The 19,684-nt window shown below is 41.8% G+C and overlaps 1 protein-coding gene and 1 long non-coding RNA gene across 5 annotated transcripts in view; one reads left to right on the forward strand and one right to left on the reverse strand.

Annotated features, from left to right (window-relative positions):
- TET1 (tet methylcytosine dioxygenase 1) overlaps positions 1-19,684 on the reverse strand; it is an 80,953-nt gene that overhangs the window by 49,790 nt on the left and 11,479 nt on the right. For all 4 annotated transcript variants that reach the window (XR_003925700.2, XM_030029761.2, XM_030029760.2 and 1 more), the window contains exon 3: positions 12,743-12,793. Coding sequence is in view for 3 of the 4 variants with exons in the window: in XM_030029761.2 (XP_029885621.1) it covers positions 12,743-12,793 (51 nt within the window). In the remaining variant the exon portion in view is untranslated. The remainder of the gene's footprint in view (positions 1-12,742; positions 12,794-19,684) is intronic.
- LOC115347981 lies at positions 12,938-14,514 on the forward strand. Its single transcript, XR_003925703.2, has 2 exons — positions 12,938-13,384; positions 13,834-14,514. It is a non-coding gene; the product is annotated as an uncharacterized LOC115347981 (long non-coding RNA).

Genomic DNA, 19,684 nt, shown 5'->3' on the forward strand with positions numbered 1-19,684 from the left:
CAGATGCTGACTAATGGTCTGTGAGCCTTAACTCCTCTGGATCCTGGTGATTTTCAATCAATGATCCACAGACCCAGGGGATCACTGAGCAGTTTCTAAGGGATCCACAAAAGCAGTTAAGCAGCTCTTGTTAGCAGGGGTAAATGCATGACACAGGCCTCTGCAACCATACCAGAAAATATTTTAAGAGTCCACGATGGAAAAGTTTAAACCCACAATTCTATATACCTGTGCAAAAGCTGAATTTCAATTACCTTAATTTAACTTCAGAAAAAACTAAGATATGAAATTTCTGGGTTTTCCTTCAGCAAAAGTATATCTAAGATCTTTATCAGTCCAAAAGTTGTCCCAAGCATGTAAAATTGTTATAAAAAATGATTTAATTAGACAATTAGGAGGCTGAGGAGATAGAAGCAAATAGACTAAAATATTCCCCAGCATTTATACATTTTCAACATGACAACACATTTTTGTATTCCCTTCATTTTTAGAGGGTGGCACTCACTCCATTTAAAAAAAAAAAAAAATTAAAAAAAAAATCTAAGTCTGGTAAATTGAGAGCAATGAGAGCTGGTGGGAAGGATTCATCCATGATCAGCAGAGATGAGAAGATCGGACACAGAGTCCACTGACAGCACTCAAAGTGCAAAAATGTCATCACACTTCTCTCAACCATGTTGTTCCTCAATAAAATACTTTCATCTGACCAAAAAGCAGTGCTATGTTTGAAAATACTCAGGATATTCCCTAATCTGCTAGTAATGCACAGGTGCAGTGCTGTGTCCCCATAAGACCCCAGTGATCCCAGCAGTAAAGTGGGATTACTTTTAAAATAAAATTATTCCTCATACATCATAATTTCCACTAACATTACTGGAAGCTGCCCACATGCAATGAGGAAGAAAAAAGAACCAGATGAATCATATCATTGGCATGATTTGGTTCATATTTTGTTTTTCCACACAAAGAATAAATATTATCATAAAATCAGATATATTTTCTTTTAAATCAAACTCTCTTCCTTTTGAGCACTACGTTGCTTTTTCTCTTCTGTTACTGAACTGCAATGAATCCTAAAAAATACCTTTTTCTTTCCTTTCTTTACCAGACTTTCCAGTGGCCTTTTCTGTTTAATATATGAAGTTATTGTTTCCCAACATAAAAAGAAACGCAGACATACTAGCAGGGGCAGAGCTCATTTGACTCTTTTCCTCAATGTAAGTCTGGCAGACCAAAAGTAATAGCTCAGCAAAAACCTTTTGCAGCTGAACAACCTAGGAGTAATCTATCTTTAAGTCCTGAATCAGGACTCAAAAAAAAATGTAGGGAAAACTACAGACAAGGGTACCACAATTCCAAGTAACAGTCTTAAAATTCATGGAAGTTAAGCACAGAAGTCTGATCTGATTGACTTCTAAATCTTTTACACAAGTGTAATGAAAAGCTGAAGAATAAACCGGATCAATAAAAGTAATTTCCTCTCTTCCTCATTAAGGAGAGCACCACTCTGTCTGGAGGCATGAAACACCAACAAATCTTGCTCAAGCTTAGATTCTGCAGTAGTTAGTGCTATAAGGCCCCAAACCATACAGTACAGTCTGCTGTAGCCATTGCTGTATTACTTAAACTTCAACCAGACATTATCTCGTATATACACACACACACACACACATATATACACACACACACAGAAAATTCACTCCATGAGCTAATGCTTCCAGCACACATAAAAAGCCAGTTAGAGTAAATCATTTCACCATTCTGAAAAGGGTCAGACTTCAATATTAAGTTTTCTTTTAACACAAGATGCCTCTGAGGTAATGCAAAGACTTCACCAATTCACAATCAAAATACAATGCTAAAGCTACCCTAAAGACATTTCCACATCTTCTGTACAACAGAGAGCAGGCCATGGGTTTACATCTCTTGCTTCAAACCTCTATAGGTGGTAACAACACATACTGTACTAAAGGACACAACCAGAAACAATTACTCCCATAAACCAGAAATAAAAGATGATGCCCAGATCAACTACTGATAAAATGGCTCTAAGAGCAAGTTGTGACAAATTACAAGATAACCCATGCCAAGTCCCCCTAACTAGTCCTCCCTATAGGATTCTGCCCAGGTCCCCACAACAATACAGTACTCAACATATCAAAAAATGATTGCACCTCCTAGCTTGTGCCAATAACCAGGATGACCAGAAAGGCAGTTCTTCCAAGGTTGCAACATTCACCAACATAAAAGGACAAGTGGGTAAGAAGCGCTTGCGCTTTGCATCTCTTCCATTGCAGTGCAATGGGTAAGTTTGGATCCTGCTGCAGTGTCTGCAGCCACGTAGCCAGCCCCACATGCCCTTCCACGTTGGCACAGAGCTGGCAGCTCCTCAGAGCTCAAATACCACAACAGAAGTTTTCTTTCAGAAAAACTGTTTGGAAAAAACCCCAAACATACTTCATCTAACATTCGAACAGGGTGTTTTCTTCTTGGTCCAACTGTCAGATGTCACTGCTTCACCAAGAGATAAGAAAGCACCAGCCAGCTGACCAGCAGCAATTTAGTCCTATGCAATTTATTCCTACCTTGCAGCATCTGCTCCCCAGGACATGCAGAAACTCAATGGAATCCAGGACTGCACTGTACGGGACCAACATACAGGGATAAGGAGATAAGATCTGGGCAGGACACGGGATGGGGAGACAGAGAGCACAGGTGTGGAGAGAGTTGCTTATGCCGAGTGCTATGCAGAAAGCCATGCACTGGTTAGAAGAGAGACGAATGTAAGGCGGGATGCTGTGGAAAGTATAGGCCACCTTCTAAGTACAGCCAAGTTTTTTTGCATTTCAAAATAAACACAGATACAATAATACATTTAAGGATAAACTTCTATTTAAGACCACGCTACTTCATGTGTGACTACCGTAATGCAGACAACAGCAACATGCTGGAAGTTGCTGCCCAAGGCTGCAGCCTGAGCAGGTTTCCGAGCAGGCTACCAGGAGAGACAGGAGAACAGCTGAGTAGGGGCCAAGCTGCAAGCTGAGGCATATTCCCGCAAACCTCACCAGAGGCATAAAGCAATTACCACCACACTTGTGTAACAACCATGGACGTGAAACAGTCTCTTAGTATAATGCAGTTATACAGCGGCTCAGGTAAGGCACATTTTCTATAGGTCTTCATGCAGAGAAACAGATTGGGGCCCTTTAATAATGTAACACAGCCTGCATATACAAGATGTTTTGTTCCTCAAGAGAACAACGTTCACAGACGGCACTGAGGGACAGGACAGGTAATAATTCTGCATTTTAGAAGCTATTGCGATCAAAGCAAATAACCTCTACTCTTGGCAAAATGACATAGACAAGTTTTAGCAGAGAGGCTGGTTTGTACAGAAACTCAGGGGAACAAGAGGTTCTGCAAATCCAGAGAAAGTGACCTGACCTAGGATGTGCAGCAGAGATCACTTAGCATGCCCAGGCTTTCCTGGAGGCATCCCCCTCACTCCCAACTCCCCTGCCACTGAGTATCAAATCCACCCAAAGCCACCAACTTCAGTATCACACGAGGTACCACTTCACACTGAATCTTACAACAGCTGGGAAGTCTGCTCTAGTTGACGGTGGGGGTTTTTTTCATATCGGTAGCAACAGCAGAGAACATTCTCCAAGCTGCAGCTTAGCTCTCTCCTCAGTTTCATCTCCATTTTATCTACATTTATATCCTCTTTGCTATGTTCTTCAAACACTAGGCAGCTTTCCCACCAGAAAAGTTCCTTATCTTGTCTTTCCATGAGGAATTAGAACATTATGGCCTTGAAGTCTTTACACCTTTGCTCTCTTCATTTTCTCTCCTACACTATTACCACAGTCCTCCTGCCCACCGTGTGTAACCACTTCAGTGAGACCACTTACAAAGAAGATCTCCAGTACCAGACCCTAAGGATGCACTTACTAACAAAATGAAAAACTACAGGATACTAATTCTAGCTCTAAAGGTTTCAAATGGTGACCCCCAGAGAAGCGTATTTATTGGATTACTACTTGGAAATAGCCTCTCTCAGCCACGAATTTAAATTGTTGTTTCCATCAACCCTGAGCTCTAGGTTGTGAAAGCTACAAACAGAAGCAAGAAAAAATACAGAGTGAAGGACAGCCCATTCTCCTACACGGGCACCCAAGAAGTAGGTGTGTTAAGAAAGAAAAAAAACCCAACCATTACAGTACTTTCTCTGCCACAGAAGCGAAAAAAAAAAAAAAAACCAAGCATCTTGTTTGGTGGCTTTTGTTTTGTTTGGTTTTTGGGTTTGGTTTGGTTTGTTTTTTACTGGCGTTTTGAATGACTCAGTCATTTGTCTTCAACATTGAAACTGAGCACTCAAAGAGACACTGGCAGCTCTGGAAAATATAGCACTCAATTAAGCCACAAAAGAAAAATGATACAATCAGCAGCAATATGTATTCCCTAATACAACCTTCCCCTAATGTGCTTTAACTCAAAAGCAGAGATGAAAGAAATCCAGTCTTTGAATTTATCCATCCTAGCTAATGTCTCTTGTGGTCTACTCATTTATGAAACCATCACCACAGCATTAAGAAAGTACTGCCTGGCCCTTAACTGTAAATGGAGAATCATCACAGTGTAACAGGGTCTTCAGGGAACACATTGCAGCTATGTATAACATTTTTAGCAATGATCTGAAAGAACAGTGAAATTAATACTGGTAGAAGAATAACAAATAATTAAAAGATCAGACATGATGCTTCCTAAATTAACTGGCAAGCCAGCCGCAAGCACATTTCAATACAGCTAAAGGTGAAGTTGTGTATCTAGCAGCAAAGACATGGGACTATATTTACAAAACGCAGGTTTTATCTTAAAAAGCAGTGCCTTTAAGGAGAACATTAACATGGTCAATAATCAACTCTGCAGTAACTATAGAAACTCCTATTGCAACTTTATGGCTGAAAGGGTTAGTGAGATTCTCGGGTGCATAAATAACAATATAATTAGGAAAAGACGGGTTACTTTCTATCCTGTACTTGGCACTTTTGCACCTGCTAGTGGAATAAAGCGTCCAGTTCTGGCATACCCAATTCAAGCAAGACATTGATATGCTGGAGAGGGCTTGGAGGACCACAAGAATGACAAAGGATTGAAACATCTTGAAGTGAAAGCCTCAAGTTCACTCTCTACAATTTACCAAAGAAAAAGAAAACTGAAAAGCCACAAACTGCAGCTAAGTCTACGTGGAAAAGAAACCTGATAACAGAAGGCTCCTTGTTCTAGCAGACAAAAGTATAACAAGACTCAATGACTTTAAGGCCAGAGAAGTCTGGCCTTGAACTAGGGTGCACATTTTTGCAGAGGGGCAGAGAAAGAGTAAAGAATCTTTTAAGCATCTTGTTAGGTGTTTTGATGCACTTTTCATCCTTGGGAATTTTCAAATTCAAGTTGAGCTATTTTTAAAACATGATGCTTAATCCAAATAAATTGATACGGTCTCACAATCTCTCGGTGCAACAAGTGGATCACAATGACCTTGCCTGGGTTTACCATATGTGAACCAAACTGATACAAGTTAATAATTTTCCTTCAGTTTCAGTTCAGTAAAGATCTGAACTGCTAAGGTAACAGCATTAACATTCCAGTTCCTATGATCTAACCAGGAAGATACTCAGCTCCTTAATCTAGGGCCCAGTTCAAGTGCCTAACCAGCTGTTGTACAACCAATTATATTCTTTACAAGTTGCTACATGCCGGTAGCTGCTCTCAGACCAGATCTGCTAAGGCCATACAAAACTGTAAGTTAACAATGCTAACCAGCCCTCACACACCTATATCCTGTTTTCCCCTCGCTCTGAAATATCAGCAGTGGTCCCAAATACACACTGCAACAAGTCACACACAAGTCTTCTCCAAATTTAACATTTTTATTATGGGTATATTCTAACCTGGTTTTAAAGCTGATGAGAGGCCACAAGACTAAACGGAAGAAATAATACTCTTGAACGATAGAAAAGTCGTAACAGGTATGTCAGAGGAACAACTAAAGGTAATTCAGGTAAAAGAAAGAAAAATAGTCATGTTGATCACTTAAGCGACCAAGCTACAAGGCTGCAGCACTATTCAGGATTTTGCATCTATGTTTTGCTTATTCTCATGAGGAAAAAAGCCTAACAAATGGCAAATGATGTTTCTCTTCTGTCTCGATCAGAGCTAGCACACCTGTGGTTTTAAATAAAGCTCAAAATGGAATTTACACTGTATGTAACTTCCACTCTTTACAGGAGCACCAACTTTCACTCACGTACTGGAATAACAGCAATGTTGTTCTGGAGCAGCACCGCAACAGTGGTGGTTGCGTTGCAGAATTCAGACAGTGACCATTTGTCACAAAAGTAAATGCTTTACATTTTTAAATACACAGAAATTTTTCCTCTTATTCACAAGTTCAGCAAAACCTTTATTTTAGGAAAATTAAACATAGATCAAAATTTTACTACAGAGCATCAATTAAATTATAATACAGTACAGATGATGCCAACAAAACACCGACTGAGAAAGGAATTCACAGCCAAGTGTCAAGACACGAACCACTCAATTTTAAGTCAGCCTTGAAAAATCCTAATATTCTAAAGGGACAACAAGGACAGCCAAATATACTCGACATACTGATTTTACATAAATTAATGAAAAGTGATTATTATTAGTACCTTATATGTAATTTCTGTTTTCTTTTTTCTTGATAGTGGTTACATTTCATGTATTTGACATTTTAAAAGAAAACACCTTTATAAGAATGCATGGATTCTTCTTACCTCCCAAACAAAATCCTATAATTAGGAATTTATTTTAGCAGGAATTAAATCTTTTGTTCTTCACATAGGCAAGGCTCCTACTAATGTCAATGGGAGAGTTTGCTGCAGTAGTATCTGCTAAATTACCTTTCTCATACTCAGTAACACTAAATATAAAAATCTTAGTATAACATCGCAGAAAGAAAAAAAAAAAATCACAGAAGTGAAAATCTACTGTCACTCAAGTTAAGTTTGGGGCTTCTCACTGGTTTTCTCCCACATCAGTTACTAAATGCAATAAACAAACTTGCTTAGCAATACAATATCAGATTCTAAACAAGTAGTGTCCATTTTCAAAGGATTTTCTCGATATTACTATCTATAAATGTATGGACAAATGGCAAACTGACAACAAATTTCTGGAATTTGCAAAGCCATCTCAATTATTTCAGTGCCTACATTACATACAGCAAGTGCAAGTATTCAATAAAGCTCAGAATTCAGTAGTGAATACAAATAATATCAACTAAACAACATACCTGGAATAGAAAACCAGTGTTTATTTTGTAATGCTGTAACTTCATTAAGAGTACCTAAACAATGTATCAATATACCTATCCAACTGACCCTCATCTACACACATACATTTTCCTTCCTTTCCACAAATTATGTTACTTTTACTGATTGTTCCATGACATTTTTGATCACAAACACATTTTCTACCTTTTTAAGAAGCTCCACTTCTAAATCCACTGAAGTGGAAGACCCGGCACTGCACTAAAACACAGAGTGACAGTCAAGATCTACAAGTAAATAGTGATTCAAAACGTGCAAAACCCCTCCAAAACCACTGTAATCACTCGGTTCAGCCCAGCCTTACTTAACACTTCCCAGCCTCATTGTGCCTCTGCCTCCACCATTCCCTGAGAAGAGGAGGAGTGGCATTGTCCTCACAACTGCTCCGCCACAGCAACAAATGATTTAAAACAGAAAACCCTACACCTCCCTGTCCTCTCAAAGGACAGTGTCCCTTTCTTCCCTCAACATTTGGGGGAGTTGGGTTGTGGGGGCAAAGAGTAGCATGATGGTGCTGCTGAGCAAGCAGCGCAGGGGTCCTGAGGAGGTGGTGAATGGGAGAGGGAGCAGCACTGAAGTAAGGGAGCTCTACAGGAGTAGGGGGGCAAGGGAAGGAGAGCTCCTCTGCGTCCTGTCCAGCTCACTCTGCACCACAGGAAGTCGTCCAGAAGGAACAGGCTTCAACTCCCCCAGAAACTGGCTGGAAAAATTAAGGATTAGAAAATTACTAGAGTAAGATTAATAATTTACAGACCATTTACAAAGGCCTTCTTTGTTAGGACTCCATTCAAAAAATGTCTACATACATGAGTAATCTTAGCAGTACTGTACAAACAAAATATGGAAGTGCTTCATATGTTCACATGAGTGCATTCATGTGAAGTGCTGGAAAGGCTGCACGTGGAAGTGTGTTACCAAATTACAACCATAATCGTGCCTGCTGACATCAAGTGAGGTGTATGAGCCTACCAAGAGCAAAAAAAAATTTAATCTTATTTAGACAGACACACATCCAGCTTGAAAAAGGTCAAAATTAGAAGAACACTCCTTTCAAAAAATGATAACTAGATTTTTTTAAACTAAGGTAACAGCTAAGGTACTTATTTATCTTAGTTCTAAAAATAAAAGTTAACTAATTAGTGTAGGCCACTTACATACCAAAAGTAAGCTCCCCCTATCAAAAAAAGGGAGCAAAAATGCACGTAAGAAATAGGCAGACACTTTCAACCAGTACTCAAAGCCATTTTAATGGGTATTTGCTGAAGGAATACATTCCAATGTGATAATGTCCCTTCAAGAAACACAAAGAATAAGATAAGTATTTTCTGGACGACATCCTTTCCAACTTGTATTACACCATTCTGTCTTCTTCCTCTGTAAAATTCCACTGCAGTGCAATTCCATCCACTGACTTATTCATATCTTTAAATTTTAAAGGGGAAAAAAAGTAATAAATTTTAATTTCTTCCATATTCTGGTAGATATTTTGCACTAAAACATACATCATAATTTAGAAAAAATGTTCAAAGTCAGTTCAATCCATGCTCACTCAAAGCATTATCATGAACATTAGCAGTGACTTTCCTTAACTCTTAACACATATATGACCTTGACAAAAAAGTGGGTTTTTAATTTCTTTAAGCAGCATAACTAAAACTGTATCGTAAAAAGGGCAACAGCAGGTCTGCCAAACCAACTTTATATTTTAAAGTTGTTTTTGATAAGACAGACTATGCTTTGTATGTGTGGAACAGAAAAATTAAGAGAGTGCTCAAGTATATATCTGTAGCTTTGATGGAAATGAAACTTTTACTGGTTCCTAATATGATGTTTATAAACCAAAAGTTCTAGATACTGAGTCATCTCTGGCTTTTGGCTTGGCTTAAACGGAACAGATTCTACAGAGTTTAGCAGGCATCGTTCACACTTTCCCGGTGCACACGATTACCATTATAGTGTTTATGCATAAACATGCAAACAGAATCAGTCAGAGAACAAAAAATGTGCATGCAGTTATAATACTCACTTAGCACTGCATCTATTATTCTGGATCCCTCTCACTGTCTCTTCCCTTTTTTTTTTTTTTTTTTTTTTTTTTTTATATCTCCATGAATGCAGCAAACATCTGCAGCCATCCAAATGGTAGCCTTGGCTCCACAGAACCTAGTAGAAAGACGACTGACTGTACTTCTTCAATCAGATGTATCTTGATCTGTGTTTCCTTACTGGTGCCACTGCTGTCTATACTTGATAAGTGTAGATTCCGCTGACAATGGGATGCCATGTTCAACTGTCCCATTCTTCTGAGCTGTGTGTTAATAAACTTGCACGTGGCTGCAAACTTTTCCCCACTGTTAAGGAGAGGTGCACTGCACTGCCCAAATTGAGTGAGAACACTGCTAAGTGGCTAAAAGGAAAATGACAGTAAGTGAAGCAAGGTGTATAACAGGCCTTCTGAAATGCAGGCAAATGAATTTTTAAGTATGAATCCCTTCTATACAGACTTTGCATTATCAGGAATAAAATCAAAGAAGCGCCTGCTTAACTGGGGAAAACACACATTATAAACGGTAAGAAAAACCATGAGTATATTCCTTCCTTAGTATCCATTACTATGAACTCACAAAGACTCTTTCTTCAATGAGCATTTGCTTGCTCGAAGTAATGAATATTTCAGATGTTCTTTCAAAATAAACATGGAGAACCTAATACAGTATTTATGGCACAGAAGAATTTCCTCAATGACTCCTCCAATAACCAGAAAGAAGCATTAAAACACAAGTGCAGAAAACGACAAATAATAAATGAAAGGTACAGTATAATAGTATGCATCACTTTTAGTCTTAATGTTTATATCTGTCCAACCTGTTTTCAACAGGAAAAGCACTGCTTATTTTCACCCGGTAGAGAAAAATTTGTAAATATGTTGGTCCTAAGAAGCACAGTTAGAAAGAGCACTAGCCCTCCAATTAAATAAATGTGCATCAACAAAAACTTAGGAGTATTAGAAAAATACTAACTCCATGTATTACTGGAAGAAAGTCCTACAGATCCTCCTCAAAGAAAGTTTACAATACTATTTGAAGCAAAATACAAAGAAAAAAAAAAAGAAGTAATATGCTGTCCAAATTTTCAAAGTGTCACTGGTCAGATGCCCTCTATCACTACCAATCATTAGATCAAACATTGAAGTTATAATTCAATGGATACGACAATACCACTTCACATGGCAGTCCCACCTATAACAGAAGCCAGGTTAGAAAGTCATATACCGGAACGCTGTATTTCTAAAAATGCCCTTGTAAAGAAGTCTGCAAATTATGTAGCTTTTTCTAAGTTTACTGCAGCTGACAGAGCACTGCAACGTAACTTAAGATGACCAACCTCCCGCCTCCCCTCCAAAAACAAAGGAAAACACCACCAACCCCAACCTAGACATTTCACGAGATGCCTTCAGGGGTACCGTGCCTTACTTGGTGGATGCAAGTGAACAAACTCTTACGAACTACACTTCAGCACCACAAAACAAAGACAAATACCAGAAAACACAAAGAACAGTACCTAAAACCAAAGAGGAAACACTGCCGAATCAATTCAGCAAAGGAAAAGTCAAACCAGAAATAAACACAAGTCCAATGACTAATATACAATACTACGCGCACACACAAAAACAAGACAAGACTTTCCATTTAAGAGCCAAGGAAAAAAAAAACTCTTCAGGAGGCTTTTTGGAAAGGAGAGGAATGACAGCATCATATTACATAGCAACCCGCACTGCCATCAAATCAGAAAGAGTGGCAAAATGAACTCAAAGAGAAAAATCTGAAGACCCACTATGAACCCATACTGTAGACAGACGCCTAATAACAACATATCTGCCCATCACCAAAAAGATTTTTCACACTTTGACAGAACAGGTGTCGTACCAAGTACACGTTACAAAGTTGAACGCCTCATTTACAAACCGTCCTTATTTTGCACACTACTATCAACCGCGCAAAACACAGAACGAACAAATGCTAAAGTTTTAACTACACCTATGCGCTGTATGACAAGAGCGTTGGTAATTAAAATGAATAATTAAAAGCATATTCATGACTTAATGAAAAATGCTAATTTTTTAACAGACTGATATATTTAACGCAAGAAAAAAAGCACTTGCTAGTGTCGTACAATCACAATTACTGTTAGCATACAAGGAGGTGGTTTGCACAACTACTCCCACATGAAAAGACAGACATCCTTGAGGCTGGACATACTTGCAAGTCAAATAAGGTTATTTGCTCCTTGCTTAATCTTAACTTGTAACTTTGCTTTGTCTTTTAAAATTGTAACTCCTTTAAGCAAGTTTCTGTAACAGTGATGACAAAACTGGTAAGAAATTGGGATGTTTTCAAATAAAATTACATCACAGACATTCAGCATTTATCAAATCCACTATGTCCAACAACTTCTGAAAGTTTAATGTACTGAAACAATACTAAACTATCTTACATTAATACATTTAGTTGGCGTAAGACAATAGCTCTACAAAGTAAGTCTAACAACATTTTTTTTCTTTTTCCTTCGCTTCCTCTTACACCTACCATCCATCTTACTTGCACCATCCATCCTCCAACATGTTAGTTTGCAACAACAGAATTAATGATTTCTATCCAAAATATTCTAAAGACCAAAAGATGCAATATCGATGTGCTACCTGTTACTTTTTTTAAAAAACATCAGCCATGAGTGTAACGAGCCAGAAGCCTGTATTTTGTTATAAAGACTAAAACACTTCCATCTGAAACACCAATCTTTTGTTTGTTATCATGAAAGATAGCCATCTTAAAAATCTTGAAGAAACGTGTTACCACGTGAAACTGAAGGCTGTTGTAAGTTTACAGAATTTTCAGTTTCACTTGAGGTGTACTAAAGTTTAAAGAAAAAAGGAAATCAAAACTACAGTAACATAAGCATAAAAACTTCCACTTTTGTCAATTTGGTTTGCATTATAACACGGGCTTCTCACATTAAATTTCAGATGCCATAAAATCGGTATACTAAAATCCCCACCAACATTCAACTGCTACCTTTGGAAGTATGAAACTAGGAATAGAGAAAATTGAAGTGCATCTTCAATGCAATGGAAAGCAAACTTTTGGTCTGCAGACATGTGCAGAAAGATTCAAATATGTATACGACATGCTGGAGAGAAAGAGGGGAAAAAAGAACATGTTCTGCGCTTTTAAAATTAGCTAATCTCCTGAATAGCTGGAAAGCGCCGCTTCCCAGAAGTTAACCCTTTGGCTTCCTAATGTATATGACAAGAAAACGCTGCTTAAAAACGGGAGGGGATAAATATTAAAGCAATCATCGGTTACCTTTAAAACTCTTTGCTTCCTCCTCTGAGGTCTTTTGTTTTCAGTTAGAACCTAAAAAAACATCAAATTGCAGAATAAGTTGTGGTCACAAAGGCAGACACCTCCGATTTTATTATCAAACTGCAAGATTTCTTAAATACCCGGAATGCTTTACATGCGGCACTTTAGAGGGCCGTACGGAGGCTCTACGCGGCCCCTCCGCCGCCACCCCGACACACGGCGACGCCGGAGACGGCCGAGGGGAGAGGCCCCGCCGCCCCCCTGCAGCCGGCCTCGCTGGTGCCCCGCATTCCTCACAGCGGCGCCCACGAGGCGGCCATCTTGCTTCCTGCCGCAGCGGCGCCCTCCTCCAGGCGGCGTCGCGGGCGCGAGCCTCGTGCGGCTCCGCGGCGCGCCCCCGGCCGGCGGGCGCGCCCCCGCCGCCAGGAGCCGCCGGACGGTCCCAGCCAATGGGGCGGCCGCGGCCCGCGGCTGGCGCTCCCCGCCCCACCGGCCTCCTCCCGCGCTCCCGCCGGCCCTGCCCAAACAAAGGGTCTCCTGTGCGGGGCGCCGCGGCGGCCGCCGGCAAGAGGCGGCACGGACTCCCCGCGCGTGCGGACGCGGAGCCGCCGCCGCCGCCGCCGCCACGCGCGCGCGGTGGAGGTGCGGAGTGGGGGGGGGGGGGGGGCGGTTGCGTGGGGTGTGCGTGTGAGGTGCGGCGCGCGTGGGGCACGCAGCCGGGCAGCAGTCCCGGGGGTGCGTGTGTGTGTCGGGGGGGGGTGTCTTTCGGCACCGTCAGGGCTGTTACACGCGGGGTCAGGCGAGGACACGGCCTCAGCGCACCCGCGCGCGCGCCCGCCCCCCCCGCCGTGCACGGGCGGAGGCGCGCGCGCGCGCCCGCGCCCGCCCGCCCACGCGCATGTGCGCAAAGCAGGCGCAGGGACCGGGCGGCGAAGCGCGGGGCAGGGCCAGACCCCCGCCCTGCAAACGGCGGGGGGGGGGGGGGGGCGTGGGCGCCTTCAGGCACCAGTGGCGGTCGTGCGTGGGGCTCCCGCGGCACGGAAATCCCTCCCCGCCCGCCCGCCGGCTCCGTCTTCACGTCGTCTCTCTAGCATCGAACAGAAAGCGTCTGCTGCAAACGGACCGCAGCGTGAACAGGCCGCCAGATAAACAATAAAACGCAATTAATTTCCCCTCGCCTCCGCCCGCTTAAAACATTCGCCCGGGTGGAAGAAGGATGGAGGGGGCGCAGCTCCACCGCAAGTTTTCACACGGAGCCCTAATGGATCACGCAGACGCCTGCTAACCGTGGGCAACAAACAAATAACGACGTCTCTAACGCGCCGCTAGCCACTGAAGCATTTACTGAAACAATTTCCAGTTGACATCTGAACCAGAAAGCTGGCCGTGGATTTACGCGCTACACATGAAAAACCTGCAAGAATGTCTTTTCAGCAGCTACAGAGTGCAACTTAAAACTGTTTTCTTTATCTACTGCTAAATTACAAGTGTAATTCCCGTCCGGTTATCGGTGCAAATCAGTTAAGTACCGCAAATGCGCGGATGGGAACACACAACTCATTCTGCGGCGTTATCAATTAAGTCAGAGAAAGCTGTTGCTCGTTTTTGTGGTCTGATGCTACCTCGTATTTAAGCTCCTCATTTGTTGCACCACAGGACTTTATTAAATAGGAGTTAGGATCAGGTAAGAGAAAAGTACTGATTTGTAATGTTTTCCCAAAATACCACAAGTCTACAAGGGTCTTTAAGCGTAATAAAACCCAAGAGAGGTACATACACTTGGTGATCTGATTCTTCTTTGCAGTTTTGGCTACTTAAGATGCTTTGCAGTCCAGAAAAAAAAAAAATTAAAAAATATTTATTTTGTTTGCTTAGAAACCTAAGACCCTGTATTCTGATTCAGTCCCCAGTTTGTTGCGTACACTGGACAGCACTTAGGTGGTAGTTTCAAGCTTCCTTGTTAGACAGTTTCCCCTCCTGTTAGGATGGGTCCTCATACACAAGGAAGGAAAGAAACCTCTTCAAATAAAAATTTCTCTGTAAAAGCTGCAAGAACTGGCACAGAAAATAAGGAGCAGTGAAGAGGCAACTTTTAAAACGCATCTTCTGAAAATAACTAGACCCCAAACTAACCCATTTCTCTGTAATTTAGGCTGCATTATAGTCCACACCCAGGATCACAGAGAGCGGCAAAGAAGTGCGAGTTGTAATTCTTTTACACACCCACGGAGCGTGCGTGTGTAAAATAAGAGTAAACTGCACTACGCCAACCCCCTGCCCTGCATCCGCGGGCAGGCTGCACACAGCTTTGCTCATCTTTGCCACACATGTTACCAAACTCTTCTAGCCCATGTGCTATAAACCCTTACAAAACTCTCGAGTATCGTATTCAAGAGGAGTGTTTTTATGTGCACTCATTTTAAAATTTAACTGGCTTAAATATTTCTGGAGTCTATTGTAAAATAAATACCACAAAGTCTAAATTTCTTGATTATAACTAGGTCTGGCTAGAAAACAAGAATTCCATTTTGCTTTTATTTTTTTGAGATTTCGACACTTGGTTGTGTTCCAAAGCAGAGCAAACCTTTCAAAAATTCAAGAGGAGACAGATGGGATGTGGGAGACCAAAGTTCAAGCCCCTGGTCTGCACCAGGCAAAAAGCCCTAACCACCAAGCTGTTCCAATAATTCTCTCCCTCTTTTTAAGTTTTAAGCAGAAATTTCATTTGGAACCTTGAGAAACTTTCCCCCCAAAATAGTTGCATCGAGACAGATAGTAGCTGTGAAAGCTTCCTGTTAAATCAGCATTTTCCATTCAAGGAATGGCTTGCTGGAAAGTTCCCAACCAACTCTAATTGCAGCATCCTTTTTAAATATGTCTGGGTTTTCAGCAGCATGTTAAAAACCCACAAGCAAGCAGGCCCTTATTGTTATTTAATATTTCCGTGTTACTCAAATTACAGCTATTAAATAAGACGTCTCGAGACACCTTGGTCAACCCAGTGAACTTACACTCGGTGACCCGATTTGTTTTCAGTTTTTTGACTCCGGGTCCCACTAAACCTAACACGGTCCGTTACCCCATACGAACTAAAGCTCTCCCCAGCAGATGCTTTCAGCCCAAGAGGGCTCCCTGCCCAGGCGGGATCTTAAAAACGTAAGCACCTCGGCAAGCCTTGCAGAAAGCAGCTTTTGGAGGCGAGGGCTCCCCACAGCCGCCCGTTTTGCAGCAGCTCTACAGCAGCCCTGTACGTTTATGGCCTTCTGGGCAAGAGGAGCTCCGGCGGCATGTTATGAAACCCTGCAAGTTCACTTCGGTTAAGTGGAGCTGCTCAGCTTGGCACCTTCCCGGGCCAGGGCCAGCGCGATGGCTACGCCCAGGAGAGCGCTGGCCGGCTGGGAGCCAGAGGAGAGCCGAGTCCACCCGCCCTGCCAGAGCCCAGCACACACAAAATACAACTACCGTGCACCACAGCCAGCTCGACCGATGACTGCAAGCGCCCAGAAGGCAGCGTTTTCATCCCGAGCGTGTGCTGCTACACCTCCAACACCCGCCTGCGCAGAACGGGAATCCTTTCTCCAAGGAGAAAACAAAATAAATGACAGACCGCCTTCCCTACCTACATGCCGGTTTTGAAGCCTACGAAATCCTTGCCCCACATCGCGATGCATCCTGACGGCCTCAACATGTCTGATGAAGCAATGGAAGCAAAGCAGACCGCTTCTTGAAGTGAAAGATGCTTTTTGGTAGAACGTAGCTGTGAAATAGCCTTCAGTAGCTGCTACACTATTTCAGAAAACAGCAGTCTTGGAAAGACAAGGGAAAAACGTGGAAGCATCACGCCCTCATGTACGTAAACTTGTCAAACCCTTTTTTCACTGCGAAGCATTCCTGCATTATTCATTCTGAGAGGGACAATAACCCAATATAAAGCCTTTTCCCTCCTCTTTTCAAAGCTTGCTTACGTTTTTTATTTACCGGGCTGCTCTTCAAAAAATTCAGTAAGCAGAAATTTTTTTCCCCTATATATTTTAGAATTTTTCTTTACCAACTCCTAACCAAGCAGCCACGGCGTGAATCCCTCAGGAAGAGGGGCATTGCAGGTAACAATATTGCTACACACAGGGGCTGTGAACTAGAGCCCACAATGTTTTATCCAGACTTTCATGATGTCATGTCCCTGCAAAACCCATTACATTCAGCAAGGTAAAAGTATCACTGAAGCTTTATGTGGATGTTATTTTTAAGTGATATTTTTCAAGTCCAATATAGTTTTCAAATCTTTATCTGGATTATGTGTGAATTAATGAAAATAACAGTAATGTAACTAACGCCAGCTCCAAACATGCAACCGATACTCTCTGAGGGTTGAATGCTTGTGCACACATGGGCATGTGTGTTGGAATATGCACTTCAGTCTACATTCACAGCTTCTACCAGCCAGGCCTTACTCCCCGTAACTGTAAATCCACCTAAGTTCTTCAGGGAAACCAACACTTTTACTTTTTTAAACAGCACGCGTGGACTGGCAACCCCTGCACTGGCTATCCTACAGCCATTTAATGTACTGCACTCTCATTGACTTCATTGTGACTTTTGCATTGTTTAGTTAGAATGAGAAGAGATAATTCCCTTTAAGGCAAAACATCAATGTTTAAACTATGCTCATGCAGAGCATGTCTATCCCCTACAACCTCCTCCCAGTGAATCACGTCTAAAAAATGCTTACATTCCACCAACATGAGAAAGAGATGCATGACTTCCGAACAAGGAATGCACTGAAGCCAACCTCATTTCTCTTAATTGTTACATTCACTTTCTATACCATGGACAGAGACCTACAGTTTTGGTTTTTCCCCAGCTGCCCTCTATTTGAAACGCATTACTGTCATAGAAGTTCCAGCTGTTGCAGTCCCAGTCCTACCAGTTTGGGAAAACACAATGCGATTCCCTTCCAGAGTGCTCCAATCTTATCTAAAGGATAGCTGCTGAACAGAGTGATATAGTGTTTCCCATCCCCCAACACCTCCCCCTGTATCTCAACATCTTTAAAGAGCTCTCCTAACATATCTACATTGTAGAAATACTTTCCTCTTTCATTTTCACAGAGCACGGTTTCTAGAGATTAAAAATGAGGCAAGGCTTGCTTCTAGGAATATCTGAAAAGGCACCAGGTTTCATTCAAATGCAATTTTATAAGAAAATACCTGACATGTTCTTAAATGTCAGGAATACTTCATTTCCTCTGTGCAGTACTCTGAAACTTCCTATGAAATTTAACGAGAAATGAAGGAGGCCTCCGGTGCAGCTCTAAATGCATTGTCCAAAATGCAACCAGTTTGATAAAATAAAAGCACACCAAAAAAAAAAAAAAGCTGCCAAAGAAAAGAATAAAAACAAGGAATCTCTCAAAGAAAGCAAAAGGAGCGCCCAGAGAGGACAAAGGTGAAGGGGCAAAGCTAATCTGCAAGGAGAAGGTCAGCCTGAGCAACAAGAAAAGAAGCATGTTTAGCCTGGAAAACAAAGGTTGACAGAAAAGCTGGAGTGCTTCCTTTCACCGACCCTGCCAAAACCCTTTTTAAAACATGGCTTTTAGATCACTTCCTACCTCAACTCCACCAATTCTCTCCCATGAGCTTCTTCAATCCCACTGACTAAATATACAAAAGGATATAATGTCGCTACTCTTTTGCTGTAAAAAGTCAGGATCAGTCTCTATCACCTTTATTGTTTTAATATGTATCTTAAATCATGTTATAAGCTGTCCCTCCCCTCACTTTTTTTTTTTTTTTTTTAAAAAAAGAGCATTTAGGAGCAGTTGAGACACAAAGAGGTTTTTGAATGAACTCTGAGCCAAGCTGTTTAAACCTACTTCCCTTAATAACTTAAAATATACTTCCCCCACAAAGGGGAATATACTGTATGCCCTCACTGCTACAGGACTTTTCTTTCTGCTTGCCTACCTTAAAAACAGAATGGACTTCTCTGCAAACCCTGGTAAGCACAGGACAGAGCAGTGAAAACAGGAGGTCTCCTGAGATCTCCACAGCTGACAGGAATGTCTACCTGCTGTAAGAACACACCATTTTAATGAAACTGCTATTGAGAAAGGTTTTGCAGGTGCATTCTCCCCAGTGTGAACTGCTCCACTCAGAGTACACACTGGTGCAGAGACTTGAACCTCAGTTTCCCACATCCCAAGGCAAATGTCCCAGTGACTTAACTACTGAGACAGCATCTCCCCCTCCGAGGCTCGGGTACTATTGGATCACACGAAGCAGAACACTTCCAGCAGGACGTGGCGGCGCAGAGGCTAACTCTGCAGCTCAGCGGTCAGGGAATTCAGTTGGGATGTGGGAAATCTACGTTCAACTCCCTACTTACCTGATTTAAAGCCTGATCTTGAACTGAAATCTCTCAGAAGGTCAGTGCTGTTATCACAGGGGCATACAGACTGTCTTTTCCCCTCCTCTTTGTTCCAAAAGTAATGACCTGGGTTATAGAAGGCTGATGGATCAGGAAAATGAGTAAGAAACACAGAAAAAAGAAGTATGTATAGGGGATGTGGTAAAAGACAAAGGGAGACAGGCAGAAGTGAAAGGAGAGAAACAGAAGAATAGACAATTAGAAAGGCAGAGAGATGTGAAAGGGGAAAACGCAGCTACAATTTGGTCCTGAAGTTTATAAATTTATTTCCACCAAATCTGTCATCACAGGCAAATTACTTTAACTGAATTAAAGAGCAAACAGCCTGCCTTCCTTTGCTTTTTAGCCTTAAGTATTTTGAAATACAGACACTCTGCATAGTCTCCTAAGACTACCCTCATTCTCCCCCCTCCCTGCATTTTGCACTTAAATCTTTCTCACCTCTTCATGCCCTCAATTATTTCATTGTTTTGGGCAATACCTGGAACACAGAGTTAAAGCCATACTTACCTCTGA

This window comes from Aquila chrysaetos, chromosome 11, assembly GCF_900496995.4.
Source record: "Aquila chrysaetos chrysaetos chromosome 11, bAquChr1.4, whole genome shotgun sequence".
In the NCBI taxonomy this organism is placed as follows: domain Eukaryota; kingdom Metazoa; phylum Chordata; class Aves; order Accipitriformes; family Accipitridae; genus Aquila; species Aquila chrysaetos.